The sequence below is a fragment of the Heptranchias perlo genome, chromosome 6 (assembly GCF_035084215.1).
Source record: "Heptranchias perlo isolate sHepPer1 chromosome 6, sHepPer1.hap1, whole genome shotgun sequence".
NCBI classification, from domain to species: domain Eukaryota; kingdom Metazoa; phylum Chordata; class Chondrichthyes; order Hexanchiformes; family Hexanchidae; genus Heptranchias; species Heptranchias perlo.
In genome coordinates, this window is record NC_090330.1 from 23,056,278 (window position 1) to 23,071,676 (window position 15,399).

Consider the following 15,399-nt stretch of genomic DNA (forward strand, 5'->3'; position numbering starts at 1 on the left):
AACATTTTGGTACAATAGAAAAAAGGGGAGGGAGAACAACAAAACAAAATTGATTTGCAATCAAAGAAAAAGTTAATGGTTTAAATGACCTGAAACTTGTTTAAAAGCAAGTAGCAAGTTGTTAAATGTTCTCGAAGATCATCTCAGCAAGGGAATGGAAAGAAATATGAAAAAAAATCCAAATTGCTAAGACAGTGAGAGGTGTAAAAATGCAGACCAATCTCAATCCTTCATTTTAGTATTTCTTCCTCCTTCCATTGCCTAGTCTCAGAAACTTAACTCTTGCATACAAGTGATACACTGAACTATTTGCCTATCTCTGTATAGTAGAATTCTTAAATTGAAAGGTTCTGCTGGTCTCCTACTATAACTTGAGCAGGAGTACCAGCAGAATCCACTGGGAAACGGCATAGACCACGCTGTACCGCGGTGGTCTATGCTATTTCCAGGATTTCCTGACGTGCCTTGTAAGGGGCGGAACCACCATCTGCCCTATACAAAGGCAAATGTCATTGTAGTCCAATTGATGTCTCCTATGATGTACATTGGACTCCAATTGCCATTTTGCAAGGCAACTGGGGAGAGGGTGCGCCATGCACACTTTGCCCAGTTTCATAGGTGGTACAACAACAACTTGCATTATATAGCGCCTTTAACATAGTAAAGCATCCCAAGGTGCTTCGCAAGAGCTGAAGAAGTGCAAAAAGGTAAGTTTAAAATTATTTCTGTGCCCAGTAAGAGCAAGAATGCTCCTCTGGGCCCCACTAAATTAATTTGGGCCACTTCCACCCCAATCGCAAATCCACCAGGGCTTACCTTGCCTCCAGCCCAAATCCGTTGAGCTGCATCAAGACATCAGTTCAGTGCCCGCAGCACATTGGTTCTATTAAAATAAGGTGAGGGCTTCAAAATGGCTCCAGCGTCTTCGCTCTGCCAGTCGACCGCCTGAAAATTAAAATCTATCCCTGTGTGTAAGTAAAATTTAAAGGTAGAGGGACAATTAAAGGGGAATGTCACAATAAAGGGACAAAATTCCAAAAGCTTTTGCAGAGCATTAAACTGTGTCAAGCTATCAGCAGTCTTTGCCAAGGCAGAAGAATCAGATAATTTAGAAAAAGTTGACAAAAATTAAGGATAAAGGAACTCTATATGGATGGCTCATTTACCAGCTAGGGAGATGGAGCAGCCCAGCCCCTGACCCACTGTTTTACACCTGCTGAAGCCAAGGTAGCGCTGCCAGCACAGAAGCATCTTTATGTTTGTCATTCCAGGAAGCAGCCAATTGGCTGCCATGTTTCTTACATTACAACAGTGACTACACTTCAAAAGTACTTTGTTGGTTGTAAACTGCTTTGGGTCCTCCTGAAGTCGTGAAAGGCGCTATATAAATGTTAATCTTTCTTTTTCTTTCTTTCTTTTTCTTTTTCTTTCCCATAAGAGATGTCATTACTGAAAAATTCTGCTTGTGGAATAAAGGGCAGCCTCGGGTCCAATGTCAGGGTAAATTAATGTAAGCTCGCCAGCTGCATCTGATCCCTGCTGTATCTGATTTGTAAATGCTTTGATGCTGTCACTTCAAAAATATTCCAGGCATAATACTGATACCCCTCACACGCATGAAGAAAGATACCCAAAACAAATTTTAAAATAGAATAAAATCAGTCTTTCATTTTGCATAATTCTGGCTAATTCTCATTATCAGGCCCTTAGAGCATATCCTCGTATTTTGCTTTGAAGCCGCTGTGATCATGCTCACCCGAATTTTCAACAAGCATTACATAGATTATGAAAGTCTGGCAATACTCAGACTGCTAGACATTACTAACCCTTTTCAGTGTCTTCTGTTTCTTGACATATTCTGATAGAATTAACCACTGATGACATCTATAAACTAAAAACATAAACAGAAGCAAGTAAAATGTGTTAGTTTTTTTCTTCACTTTGTATGTGGAATGAAGCTGAATATATTTTCCTCTGGCATTAATGACAAAACATCAATTTATGGAGTTCACATTGTTTTGTAAAACAGCATGTGCTTTGATAGGGACCAAGCAGAATGAACATTATTTATAAATTAATGTTCATTGAAATGCAAAATATGTAACATATTTTCAAAAGTAAAAACATTTACTTCTTGTATGAGAGTTTTTTATTTCCTGCTACTACTCAAGGAAGTTTCTATAATTATTTCTGATTGAATGCTTCTGGAAATCCCCATTTCACCTCTAGAAATAATACACAGGATGAAATAGCCTGTTCTGTAAAATTACACATTGTACCAGCCTGGCTTTAATGGACTTTCACTGATATACTTACTGCACAACGGTCTCAGTTTATCTATGAAATAAGCTAACAGGATAACTCTAATATAAGAAAGAATTCAAAAGAAGAACTAGATATTGATGCTGAATTCTCATAAGACTGAGCACATTGCCAAATTACTGGACTTGTGCACTTTTTCTAAAATTGACTATGTAAGCACACTGCTAATTTTACTCTTTTTTAAAATGCAAGCCAAATATGGGTGATTCAGTAAATTATAAATGAGCGTAGCAGAATTCATAGTATCATAGTAGGTACAGTACAGGAGGAAGCCATTCGGTCCATTGTGCCTGTGCCAGCTCTTTGAAAGAGCTATCCCTGCTCTTTCCCGATAGCCCGGTAAATTATTTCCCTTCAAGTATTTATCCAATTTCCTTTTGAAACTTACTATTGAATCTGCTTCCACCACCCTTTCAGGCAATGCAATCCAGATCATTACAACTCGCTGCGTAAAAAAATGTTTCCTCATGTCACCTCTGGCTCTTTTACTGATCACCTTAAATCTGTGTCCTCTGGTTACTGACCCTTCCGCCACTGGAAACAGTTTCTCCTTATTTACTCTATCAAAATCCTTCATGATTTTGAACACCTCTATCAAATCTCCCCTTAACCTTCTCTGTTTCAAGGAGAACAACCCCAGTTTCTTCTGTCTCTTCACATAACTGAAGTCCCTCATCCCTGGCACCATTCTAGTAAATCTCTTCTGCACCCTCTTTAAGCTATTGATATCCTTCCTAAAGTATGGTGCCCAAAATTGAACACAATACTCCAGCTGAGGCCAAACCAGTGTTTAATAATTGTTTAGCATAACTTCCTTGCTTTTGTACTCCATTCCTCTATTAATAAAGCCAAGGATCCCATATGCTTTAACAGCCTTCAACTTGTCCTGCCACCTTCAAAGATTTATGTATGTGCACCCCCAGGTCTCTGTTCCTGCACCCCCTTTAAAATTGTACCATGTAGTTTAAATTGCCTCTCCTCGTTCTACCAAAATGCAACACTTCACACTTCTCTGCGTTAAATTTCATCTGCCATGTGTCTGCCCATTTCACCAGTCTGCCTATGTCCCCCAGAAGTCTGTTACCAACCTCCACATTGTTTACTACATTTCCAAGTTTAGTGTCATCAACAAATTTTGAATTATACCCTCTACACCCAAGTCCAGGTCATTAATATATATCAAAAAGAGCAAAAATTAATTGGAATTTTTATAAGCACGTTTGGTACTGGGTTAAGTACCTACAGTAATAGGCAAGCATTTTCAGTGGGACTGTCACAACACAGAGCACACCATCTACAAATAACACTAACTTCATTCAGCTCTGTCTGAGTTGGGCTATTATGAACCAATGTGATAATTTGTGGCTGCGGTGTCACTTGTCATCTTCTTTTGAAAGCAAGTTAGTTGTGTCAAATATGGGCAATACATGGAAAGGATAATGACTTATATCGGTCAACACTTGTCAGTTCTGTCTTAACACTTCAGTCTGAGAAAATTGAAATCAGGATGATTGTTGATTACTTCTAGTACTTAAGACAAGAAGATTACTGCCCTGTGTGTTCTTACACTGCACCATCTTCATTACATTATGTAGCTATCCACTTAATAATCAGTGTGAAAGCAAACCCACCGAGGAAATTCGTTTTTTAAAATGTAAATAAACTGCCTCAAATAAAATTTCCAATACTCATTGAAAAATAGATCAGAGATAAAAACATCAAATCCTTTCTATAGGAAGAGTTGTGGCAACTCTTAGAAACATCATGATATTTGGTTCCGATCTTACTTTAACTGTTATTGGCTCATTGAGTTCAATTGTTGGAAAAATAATTTATTATGGGACAGTATTCTTGTTTTTGTATTTAATTGTATCTGTTTAATGTATAGTTCATTTACAGAATGAAGAACAGGTTCAAAATGCTGTGGATCTATATATTCTTTTTTTAAAAGCAGCACCAAGCAACAGCCTGGTTCCTGCTGTTCAGGAAGGATTGTGTTTATAAGAATAATATATAATTTATGTCAATGAAATATTTAAGTATAAGTAACTTTATTATTCTTATCACTATGCTTGATGTATTTGAACCCAATGAATCAAAAAGGCTTGATTTTCTGCGTACTATTGGCAGTAACTCGTCGTTAACAGCCCTTTGAGGAATTTTAATGCTTTTTTGGCTGCTATATCTTTAAACAGCAATTTAAAATACATTAATTATGGTTTAATGAGACTTCTGTCATGCTCAGGTGCTGATGCTCTCATTTTGCAAAAAACAGCACAAGAGAGAAATACACAATCAACAATTGCAACTTTTATATACATAGCACATTTAACATGGTGCTTTACAGAGAGAGTAAGTAGCAGCTGGTGAGCTAGAAGAGATGACTGAAGAAGATGGCTTATAGTTGAAAAGATAGGTTTTGAGGTGACTTTTAAAGTACAAGGCAGAAGAGGTTTATGAAGGAAGTTTGAGAGTGTAGGTCAAAGATGGATGAAGGTTCTATTGTCAATGGTGGAGTGTGGAGAGGGACGATTCACAGAAAGAGTCAGAGCCAGGCTGGGAATAGGTCTGGAGGAGATTATAGAGGTAAGGTGGGGTGAAGCTATTGGAGGGACTTGTAAACAAGAATTTTGAATTCAGTGTATTAGGCAAACTGGGACCCAGTGGAGGTTGGCAAGGCCAAGGGTGATAGATGAGTAGAATTTAATGCAGGCCAGAACTCAAGTGACAGAGTTTTGGACAAGTTGGAGTTTGTGTAGGGTGGAGCTTAGAAGGCTGGCATGGAAAGCATTAGAGAAGTCATGTCTGGAGGTAACTAAAGAATGGATAAGGGTTTTAGTAGAGGCGAGCAATATTCTAGAGGTGCAAGTAAGCGGTCATGGAGATGGAAAGCATATGAAGTTTCAAGCTCAGCTCAGGGTCAAAGAGGGTGCACTGTTGCTTAAGAAACAAGTCCTTCAACACCTTTACATGTGTTACATTCCCCCAAAAATGACCATTCTCTTAAAAACCACCAGGCTTTTTTCAGGAGTCTTTAGTGACAAGAGTATGTCGATTTTTTTTTAAAGCTGGTACTGCATTGTCCAGGTTACTACAGCTATCATAAAAACATCTCATAGAATCATAGTCTATTCCCTTTACCTCCCCAGTTAAAACTTAATTTTCTGGGAAGGCTGGATAGTGCAGTAGGCAACACACAGCCCCTTTCAACTTTAAGGCTCGGGATTGAATCCATCTCTGAGAAATGGGGTGATAGTCTTCTCTCTCTCTGATGCTTTTAAAGTTCTTATGTGAATGGAGTCTGTGAAGTTTCAACCCAATTCCTATGGACATAGATCCAAAATTGCTCCTAATTAGAAATTGGACTCAGCGAGGCCACAAGAAAAGCTCAGAAATAAAAATATAACACCGGTGCAGTGGTGAGAGCGCTTATGAGGTTGAGGCAGAGTAGATGGAGCTTAATCTGGAGCTGACTGCTATATCTAACTTCAATGCCTCAAATGATAAAGTTCATATTTTCTAGCACTAACTTAATAAGAACAAAAATTCACCAATTTTTGCATAGAAACAGGAGTAGGCCATTCAGCCCCTCAAGCCTGTTCACCATTCAATTAGATCATGGCTGATCTGTATCCCAACTCCATTTACCTGTCTTTGTTACCTATTTCTTGATACCATAACCCAACAATTATCTTAGGAAATACATATTGGCCTTGGAAGGGGTACAGTACAGATTCATCAGAATTTTTTTTATTCGTTCATGGGATGTGGGCATCGCTGGCGAGGCCAGCATTTATTGCCCATCCCTAATTGCCCTTGAGAAGGTGGTGGTGAGCTGCTTTCTTGAACCGCTGCAGTCCGTGTGGTGAAGGTTCTCCCACAGTGCTGTTAGGAAGGGAGTTCCAGGATTTTGACCCAGCGACAATGAAGGAATATATTTCCAAGTCGGGATGGTGTGTGACTTGGAGGGGAACGTGCAGGTGGTGTTGTTCCCATGTGCCTGCTGCCCTTGTCCTTCTAGATGGTAGAGGTTTCGGGTTTGGGAGGTGCTGTCGAAGAAGCCTTGGCAAGTTGCTGCAGTGCATCCTGTGGATGGTACACACTGCAGCCACAGTGCGCCGGTGGTAAAGGGAGTGAATGTTTAGGGTGGTGGATGGGGTACCAATCAAGCGGGCTGCTTTGTCCTGGATGGTGTCGAGCTACTTGAATGTTGTTGGAGCTGCACTCATCCAGGCAAGTAGAGAGTATTCCATCACACTCCTGACATGTGCCTTGTAGATTGTGGAAAGGCTTTGGGGAGTCAGGAGGTGAGTCACTCGCCGCAGAATACCCAGCCTCTGACCTGCTCTTGTAGCCACAGTATTTTTCTGGCTGGTTCAGTTAAGTTTCTGGTCAATGGTGACCCCCAGGATGTTGATGGTGGGGGATTCAGCGATGATAATGCCGTTGAATGTCAAGGGGAGGTGGTTAGATTCTCTCTTGTTGGAGATGGTCATTGCCTGGTACTTGTCTGGCGTGAATGTTACTTGCCACTTATCAGCCCAAGCCTGGATGTTGTCCAGGTCTTGCTGCATGCGGGCACGGACTGCTTCATTATCTGAGGGGTTACAAATGGACACTGTGCAATCATCAGCGAACATTCCCATTTCTGACCTTAGGATGGAGGGAAGGTCATTGATGAAGCAGCTGAAGATGGTTGGGCCTAGGACACTGCCCTGAGGAACTCCTGCAGCAATGTCCTGGGGCTGAGATGATTGGCCTCCAACAACTACTCCCATCTACCTTTGTGCTAGGTATGACTCCAGCCACTGGAGAGTTTTCCCCCTGATTCCCATTGACTTCAATTTTACTAGGGCTCCTTGGTGCCACACTCGGTCAAATGCTGCCTTGATGTCAAGGGCAGTCACTCTCACCTCACCTCTGGAATTCAGCTCTTTTGTCCATGTTTGGACCAAGACTATAATGAGGTCTGGAGCCGAGTGGTCATGGTCGAACCCAAACTGAGCATCGGTGAGCAGGTTATTAGTGAGTAAGTGCCGCTTGATAGCACTGTCAACGACACCTTCCATCACTTTGCTGATGATTGAGAGTAGGCTGATGGGGCGGTAATTGGCCGGATTGGATTTGTCCTGCTTTTTGTGGGCAGGACATACCTGGGCAATTTTCCACATTGTCGAGTAGATGCCAGTGTTGTAGCTGTACTGGAACAGTTAGAATCATAGAATCATAGAAGTTTACAACATGGAAACAGGCCCTTCGGCCCAACATGTCCATGTCGCCCAGTTTATACCACTAAGCTAGTCCCAATTGCCTGCACTTGGCCCATATCCCTCTATACCCATTTGGCTAGAGGCGCGGCTAGTTCTGGAGCACAAGCCTTCAGCACTACAGCCGGGATGTTGTCGGGGCCCATAGCCTTTGCTGTATCCACTGCACTCAGCACTGGATCTGTTCTGAATCTATCCCATTTAGCATGGTGATAGTGTCACACAACACGTTGGTTGGTGTCCTCAGTGCAAAGACGGGACTTCGTCTCCATGAGGACTGTGCGGTGGTCACTCCTACCAATACTGTCAGGGACAGATGCATCTGCAACAGGTAGATTGGTGTGGACAAGGTCAAGTAGGTTTTTCCCTCGTGTTGGTTCGCTCACCACCTGACGCAGGCCCAGAATGGCAGTTATGTCCTTCAGGACTCGGCCAGCTCTGTCAGTAGTGGTGCTACCGAGCCACTCTTGGTGATGGACATTGAAGTCCCCCACCCAGAGTACATTCTGTGCCCTTGCTACCCTCAGTGCTTCCTCCAAGTGGTGCTCAACATGGAGGAGGACTGATTCATCAGCTGAGGGAGGACGGTAGTTTGTAATCAGCAGGAGGTTTCCTTGCCCATGTTTGACCTGATGCCATGAGAGTTCATGGGGTCCGGTGTCAATGTTGAGGACTCCCAGGGCCACCCCCTCCTGACTGTATATCACTGTACCGTCACCTCTGGTTGATCTGTCCTGCCGGTGGGACAGGACATACTCAGGGATGGTGATGGAAGAGTCTAGGACATTGGCTGAAAGATATGATTCTGTGAGTATGGCTATGTCAGGCTGTTGCTTGACTAGTCTGTGGGACAGCTCTCCCAATTTTTGCACAAGTCCCCAGATGTTCGTGAGGAGGACTTTGCAGGTCGACTGGGCTTGGTTTGCCTTTGTCGTGTCTGGTGCCTAGTGGTCAGATGCCGGGTGGTCCGTCCGGTTTTATTCTTATTATGACTTTTTTTAGCGAGATTGTACAACTGAGTGGCTTGCTAGGCCATTTCAGAGGGCAATTAAGAATCAGCCACATTGCTGTGGGTCTGGAGTCACATATAGGCCAGACCGGGTAAGGACGGCAGGTTTCCTTCCCTAAAGGGGATTAGTGAACTAGATGGGTTTTTCCGACAATCCGGTCATTTCTTGGCCACCATTACTGATACTAGTTCTTTTTTAAATTCCAGATTTTATTTAATTAATTGAATTTAAATTCCCCAGCTGCCGTGGCGGGATTTGAACTCACAGGAACATAGGAACGTAGGAACAGGAGTCGGCCATTCAACCCCTCGTGCCTGCTCCGCCATTTGATAAGATCATGGCTGATCTGTGACCTAACTCCAGATACTTGCCTTTGGCCCATATCCCTGAATACCTTTGGTTGCCAAAAAGCTATCTATCTCACATTTAAATTGAGCAATTGAACTAGTATCAATTGTCGTTTGCGGAAGAGAGTTCCAAACTTCTACAACCCTTTGTGTGTAGAAATATTTTCTAATCTCACTCCTGAAAGGTCTGGCTCTAATTTTTAGACTGTGCCCCCTACTCCTAAAATCCCCAACCAGCGGAAATAGTTTCTCTCTATCCACCCTATCTGTTCCCCTTAATATCTTATAAACTTCGATCAGATCACCTCTTAACCTTCGAAACTCTACAGAATACAACCCCAATTTGTGTAATCTCTCCTCGTAACTTAACCCTTGAAGTCCGGGTATCATTCTAGTAGACCTACGCTGCACTCCCCTCCAAGGCCAATATGTCCTTCCGAAGGTGCGGTGCCCAGAACTGCTCACAGCACTCCAGGTGCAGTCTAACAAAGGTTTTGTATAGCTGCAGCATAACTTCTGCCTCCTTGTACTCTGGACCTCTAGATATAAAGGCCAGCATTCCATTAGCCTTAATGATTATTTTCTGCACCTGTTCATGACACTTCAATGATCTATGTACCTGAACCCCTAAGTTCCTTTGGACATCCACTGTTTTTAACTTTTTACCATTTAGAAAGTACCCTGTTCTATCCTTTTTTGATCCAAAGTGGATGACCTCACATTTGCTTACATTGAATTCCATTTGCCACAGTTTTGCCCATTCTATCAATATCCCTTTGTAATTTTATGTTTTCATCTACACTGCTTACAATGCCACCAATCTTTGTGTCATCGGCAAACTTAGATATGGGACTTTCTATGCCTTCATCTAAGTCGTTAATAAATATTGTGAATAATTGAGGCCCCAAGACAGATCCCTGTGAGACTCCACTAGTCACATCCTGCCAATGTGAGTACCTATCCATTATACCTACTCTCTGTCGCCTTTCGCTCAGCCAATTTCCTAACCAAGTCCGTACTTTTCCCTGGATTCCATGGCCTTCTATCTTAGCTAACAGTCTCTTATGTGGGACCTTATCAAATGCCTTCTGGAAGTCCATATAAATAACATCCATTGACATTCCCCTGTCCACTACTTTAGTCACCTCTTCAAAAAATTCAATCAGGTTTGTCAAGCACGACCTACCTTTCACAAATCCATGCTGGCTCTCTCTGATTAACTGAAAATTCTCGAGGTGTTCAGTCACCCTATCCTTAATTATAGACTCCAGCATTTTCCCCACAACAGATGTTAGGCTAACTGGTCTATAATTCCCCGGTTTCCCTCTCTCTCCTTTCTTAAAAAGCGGAGTGACATGTGCAATTTTCCAATCTAGAAGACAGTTCCTGAATCTAGGGAACTTTGAAAGATTATAGTTAGGGCATCCGCAATGTGCTCACCTACTTCCTTTAAAACCCAGGGATGGAAACCATCTGGTCCTGGGGATTTGTCACTCTTTAATACTATTATTTTCTTCATTACTGTTGCTTTACTAATGTTAATTTTATTGAGTCCCTGTCCCCGATTCAATATTAGTTTTCTTGGGATTTCCGGCATGCTGTCCTCTTTTTCTACTGTAAATACTGACGCAAAGTAATTGTTCAACATGTCCGCCATTTCCCCATTGTCAATGACAATATCACCAATTTCAGTTTTTAAGGGGCCAACACTGCTCCTGACCACCCTCTTTTTCCTAATATAACTAGAAAAGTTCTTCGTATTGGTTTTGATATCCCTTGCAAGTTTCTTTTTATACTCTCTTACTATCTGTTTTGTGACCCTTTGTTGATCTTTGTATCTTTCCCATTCGCCAGGATCTGTGCCATTTTTTGCCTTTTTGTATGCCCTTTCCTTATTTCTTATACTGTCCCTTACCTCTTTAGTTGTCCGTGGCTGTTTTTTTTTGGCAAGTAGTGTTCTTGCCCCTCAGGGGTATAAGCCGATTCTGTATCATTCATGACTCTGGATTATTAGTCCAGGCCTCTGGATTACTAGTCCAGTAACAAAACCACTATGCTACCGTACCCCTACCACTATGCTACTGTGCCCCTACCACTATGCTACTGTGCCCCTACCACTATGCTACCATACCCCTAACACTATGCTACAGTACCCCTGAATCCAGAGCTTAAAGAGGTAAATTATGAGGACAGGTAGCCTAAACTTGGCTTGTATTCCCTTGAGTTTAGAACGCTGAGGGAAGATCTAATATGATATAATAAAATTATAAAGGATTTGATAGAGTAAATACAGAGAAACTATCTCCTCTGGTGAGGGAATTTAGACCAAGAGGGCATAATCTTAAAATTAGAGCTAGGACATATAGGAGTGAAATCAGGAAGCATTTTTTCACACAAAGTGTAGTGGAAATCTGGAACTTGCTCTCCCAAAAGGCTGTGGATACTGGATCAATTGAAATTTTCAAGACTGAGATCTTTGCTGAGGTTCAGTGCCCAAAGCTGAACGCAGTACTCCCTCTAAATTCTCTCTCTAATTAATGCAAACTATACCCCAGCTAACAGGACAATCAAATCATTCTGAAACTCAGGCAATCCCGTTTTATTACCTCCACTTTGAAATCATTTTTTATTTATCCCTGTGATAAAGTGCCTAAATCTGGTTATTTTCCCTGAAAGCACAGCTGAGAATGGGAACTGTAAACAATTTTACAACACCAAGTTATAGTCCAGCAATTTTATTTTAAATTCACAAGCTTTCGGAGACTTCCTCCTTCCTCAGGTAAATGAGGAAGGAGGAAGGAGGAAGTCTGAAGTCTCCGAAAGCTTGTGAATTTAAAATAAAATTGCTGGACTATAACTTGGTGTTGTAAAATTGTTTACAATTGTCAACCCCAGTCCATCACCGGCATCTCCACATCGAGAATGGGAACTTAATAGGTAGAAAATCTTGAGTCCAGAATGATGTCCCTTCTCTTAGTAATGCAATACATTGCTGCATCTCAATTAATATTTAAACATCATAATGGTATGTTGTAATTCTCATTAGCAGACAACAATTACATAAGCAGTTATCAGTATACTACAAAATCATTAATTTGGCATTGCAATGTATCTTAATGGAACCAAAGAGCAAAGTTTTCTGTTACAAAGATGTATTAAGACTCAGAAATAAGCAGGCTCTGTTCATTGTTCTACTTTGTTTTGCAAGCCAGAAATTTTGTTAAAACTTTCATTTAGTTGTCGCATGTTGGTTTGCTTTTTAATTTGGTCTGTGTTTTCATTTAAATAAATGACTAATTAGATTTGATGTGCTACAGACCTTTCACATTTTGATTTTGTACCTGTCTCATAAATTCTTTGGAAGGATTTATGACAATAAAATGTAGCACTTCAATTAATTTGGAAAGGTCCTTGAAAATATTGATGCTCACAAGAAGGAGTGCTTTTGTACATCACTCAGGTAATCACGATGATGCTCGGAGTAATTTACAAAATGCCGTGAGTTCCCAAAAGGAGCAAAAGGGCTGGCAATCACACTCTGACTTAAAACCAGCATTTTCAGTGTCACTTTGAAGCTACTGCAGTTACATTCTTTCTGGTAGTGAGAGAAGCTTCTGTATCTGCAATGCTCCGTCGTCACAGTAAGCTGTTTCTTCCTGAGACTAAAACAAGAGCAGCACACAGTCCTAAAGAAACCAGTTGCTAAGAACCAAGGTAATTAAACAAGATGAATCCTTTGTCTTACTCTGGTACTCTTACCTAGTCTTTGGTTATGTCTTAGTAGCAGCATTAGATGAATGTTTAGGTGGGTTTTTTTGCTTCAAAACTGGTTTTTAAGCTATTTTATTGGTTTAATGTGGATTTGTATTTTTTTTTCTTTCCTCATTGCTGCTCCTGGACACAAAGGTCATTTTATCTGTGGCTGGATTTGGCTTCCTCTGTTCCTCTGTGTGTACAAATGTCAAAGCATTAATTGCGGAGTGGAATTGTGGCAAAATCACTCACAGTCACCTTCTGCATAACCTGTAAGAATTCCGAAGCCTGCTGTGTGCCTTTTCTCATAAATAATGGAAATGTCTACTGCTGAAACAGCTGTTGATTCATTCAGCGGGAACTCTGGAAATCAGACAATTGATGAACCCTACCCAACGTCCATCAACACAGCCATGGATTCATCATCTACCAGCCACTTATCTAATGTCTTTGTGTATGTGTCAATTTTCCTGAGTTTGCTGGCTTTTTTGCTTTTGCTCCTGATAATTGCATTGCAGAGGCTTAAGAATGTCATTGCTTCCAGTTCTTCTTGTCCGGAAGGCACAAGTAACGCAGGGAGTTCTAGCACCAATTTGGAAGTGTGTAGCCTTTCGTCCAGATCATCTGGTTTCTCAGCTCTCTCGAGCTAATTATGAATGATAAACACAAATATTTATTTCAAAGCTCAAGATAAAAAATAATTGTCAAAAATTCTTCTGTTCTTGTGCAAATATTTTGAACTATGCTCAATCAACAAAAATTTGTAAAGTACAAATATATGAAATTTAACCAGTCGGCTAGTTCTGACACTTAGAGTTGCTAAAAAATTGCATTTTTTTACCTACATTTTAATCTTTAAAAAATTATTGTCAGATTAAAAATCAAAACAAATGATATTCACAAAATAATGTCGTCAAATGCAGAGGAGCATTTCCAAACACTTGCATCTTTGTGCTTAAGTTGATTTGCAGAATAATTTCCTGGTAAGTCAGTAACCTATTTACAACAAAATTATATTCACTTAAAGGAGGATCAGCCCCTTTTGTGGGAGTGAACAAGCCAGGAGGTTCTTGCACATCATGATGCCATATACAAGCAATCAATGCCATTTAGTCATGCAGTGTTATTTTCTAATGTGAATTACTTCATTGTATTGTGCATAATACAATGGTGAGTTGTGATCTAAAATGCACTGCCTGAAAAGGTGGTGGAAACTGATTCAATAATAACTTTCAAAAGAGGATTGGATTAATACTTGAAAAGGAAAAATTTGCAGGGCTATGGGGACAGGACAGGGGAATGGGACTAATTGGATAGCTCTTTCAAAGAGCGGGCACAGGCACGATGGGCTGAACAGCCTCCTTCCCTGCTGTATTATTCTATGATTCTATGATTCTACAACAAATATAAAACAAAAAACATGCCAATCCTCTTTTTACGGGAATTTATACTGAAATACTTGTAAGAATTTGCTGCTGTGTTTTTTTGTTGCATGCTTTTAACTGTATTTGACTATTGATAGAATTGTAAACTGCTTCATATTGTTGTAACTTGCTGTAATTTTACAGATTGCAGAAATAACAGAATTTGTGCATCTCATTATGCAAAAAGTCACTGATTTGGTCTATAAACTGTAAAGCAAAATGTGTAATCTGGGCAAAGGTATTACTTTAACAGAAGTAAATGTAAATTATTCAAACAACGATTCATATTACAGCAATAGTCAATTATGACAAGTTGATTGTAAAATGGTGGCAAGACTTCATGGATTGCCTTGGGTAGTACCATTGCTACCTCTTATTGACACTGCCACAAAGCTACTGCCATGCCCTGAGGTGGTTTCCAGAACCTTTTTATTAACTCTCCCCCTTCCTATTTATTCCTTCAGTTTCATTCTTACAAATCTTTCTTAACCAAGCTTGTTGCCATCTAATGTCTATTGGCCTGAAATTCTGCTCTTGCATTGCATATCTTGGGCATTGCTGCCAGTGGGCATTTATACTCTTAATTTCCAAGGAGTATGTGTCCTCCTTACTCCTCTTACCAAAATGCACACTTATCTATATTGAAATTCATTTACCATTTATACACCCATTCTGCAAGTTTATTAACGTCTTCTTGTATTTTGTCGCAGTCTTCCTCAGTATTAATTATACCCCCAATTTGGTGTCATCCGCAAATTTTGAAATTGTACTTCCGATTCCCGAGTCCAAATCTCTTATGTTAACGGTGAACAGCAGTGGTCCCAGTACCGATCCCTGTGGAACACCATTTCCCACCGTCTGCCAGTCTGAGTAACTACTTTTAACTCTTACTTTCTGGTTTCTGTTTTGTAGCCAGCTTGCTATCCATTCTGTTACTTGTCCCCTAACTTCGCATGCTTTGACCTTAGTCCTGTATGTGGTGCCTTTTGAAAATCCAAATATATTACATCTACTGCATTACCCTTGTTTATTCTTTCTATTACTTCTTCAAAGAATTCAATAAGGTTGGTTAAGCATGACCTTGCCTTTTGAAATCCATGTTGACTATTCTTCTTAATAGAGCTGGGACAATAGACTGGCAAAATATAAGAACACATGACAGCTCCCAGCATTTCATGAACTTAGGTGCAGGAAGCTATGCCTATTCTAGCAAAAGACCTGGACATTTTGGGAATGAACAACTTTGCGGTTGATGTAACTATGGAGGTTTACATTT

At 40.6% G+C, this 15,399-nt stretch overlaps 1 protein-coding gene across 1 annotated transcript; it reads left to right on the plus strand.

The window, feature by feature from the left end:
- Positions 1-13,019: 13,019 nt before the first annotated feature.
- LOC137322472 (serine rich and transmembrane domain containing 1) lies at positions 13,020-13,349 on the plus strand. Its single transcript, XM_067985392.1, has one exon. The coding sequence runs from the start codon at positions 13,020-13,022 to the stop codon at positions 13,347-13,349; it is 330 nt and encodes a 109-aa protein (XP_067841493.1).
- Positions 13,350-15,399: the final 2,050 nt, after the last annotated feature.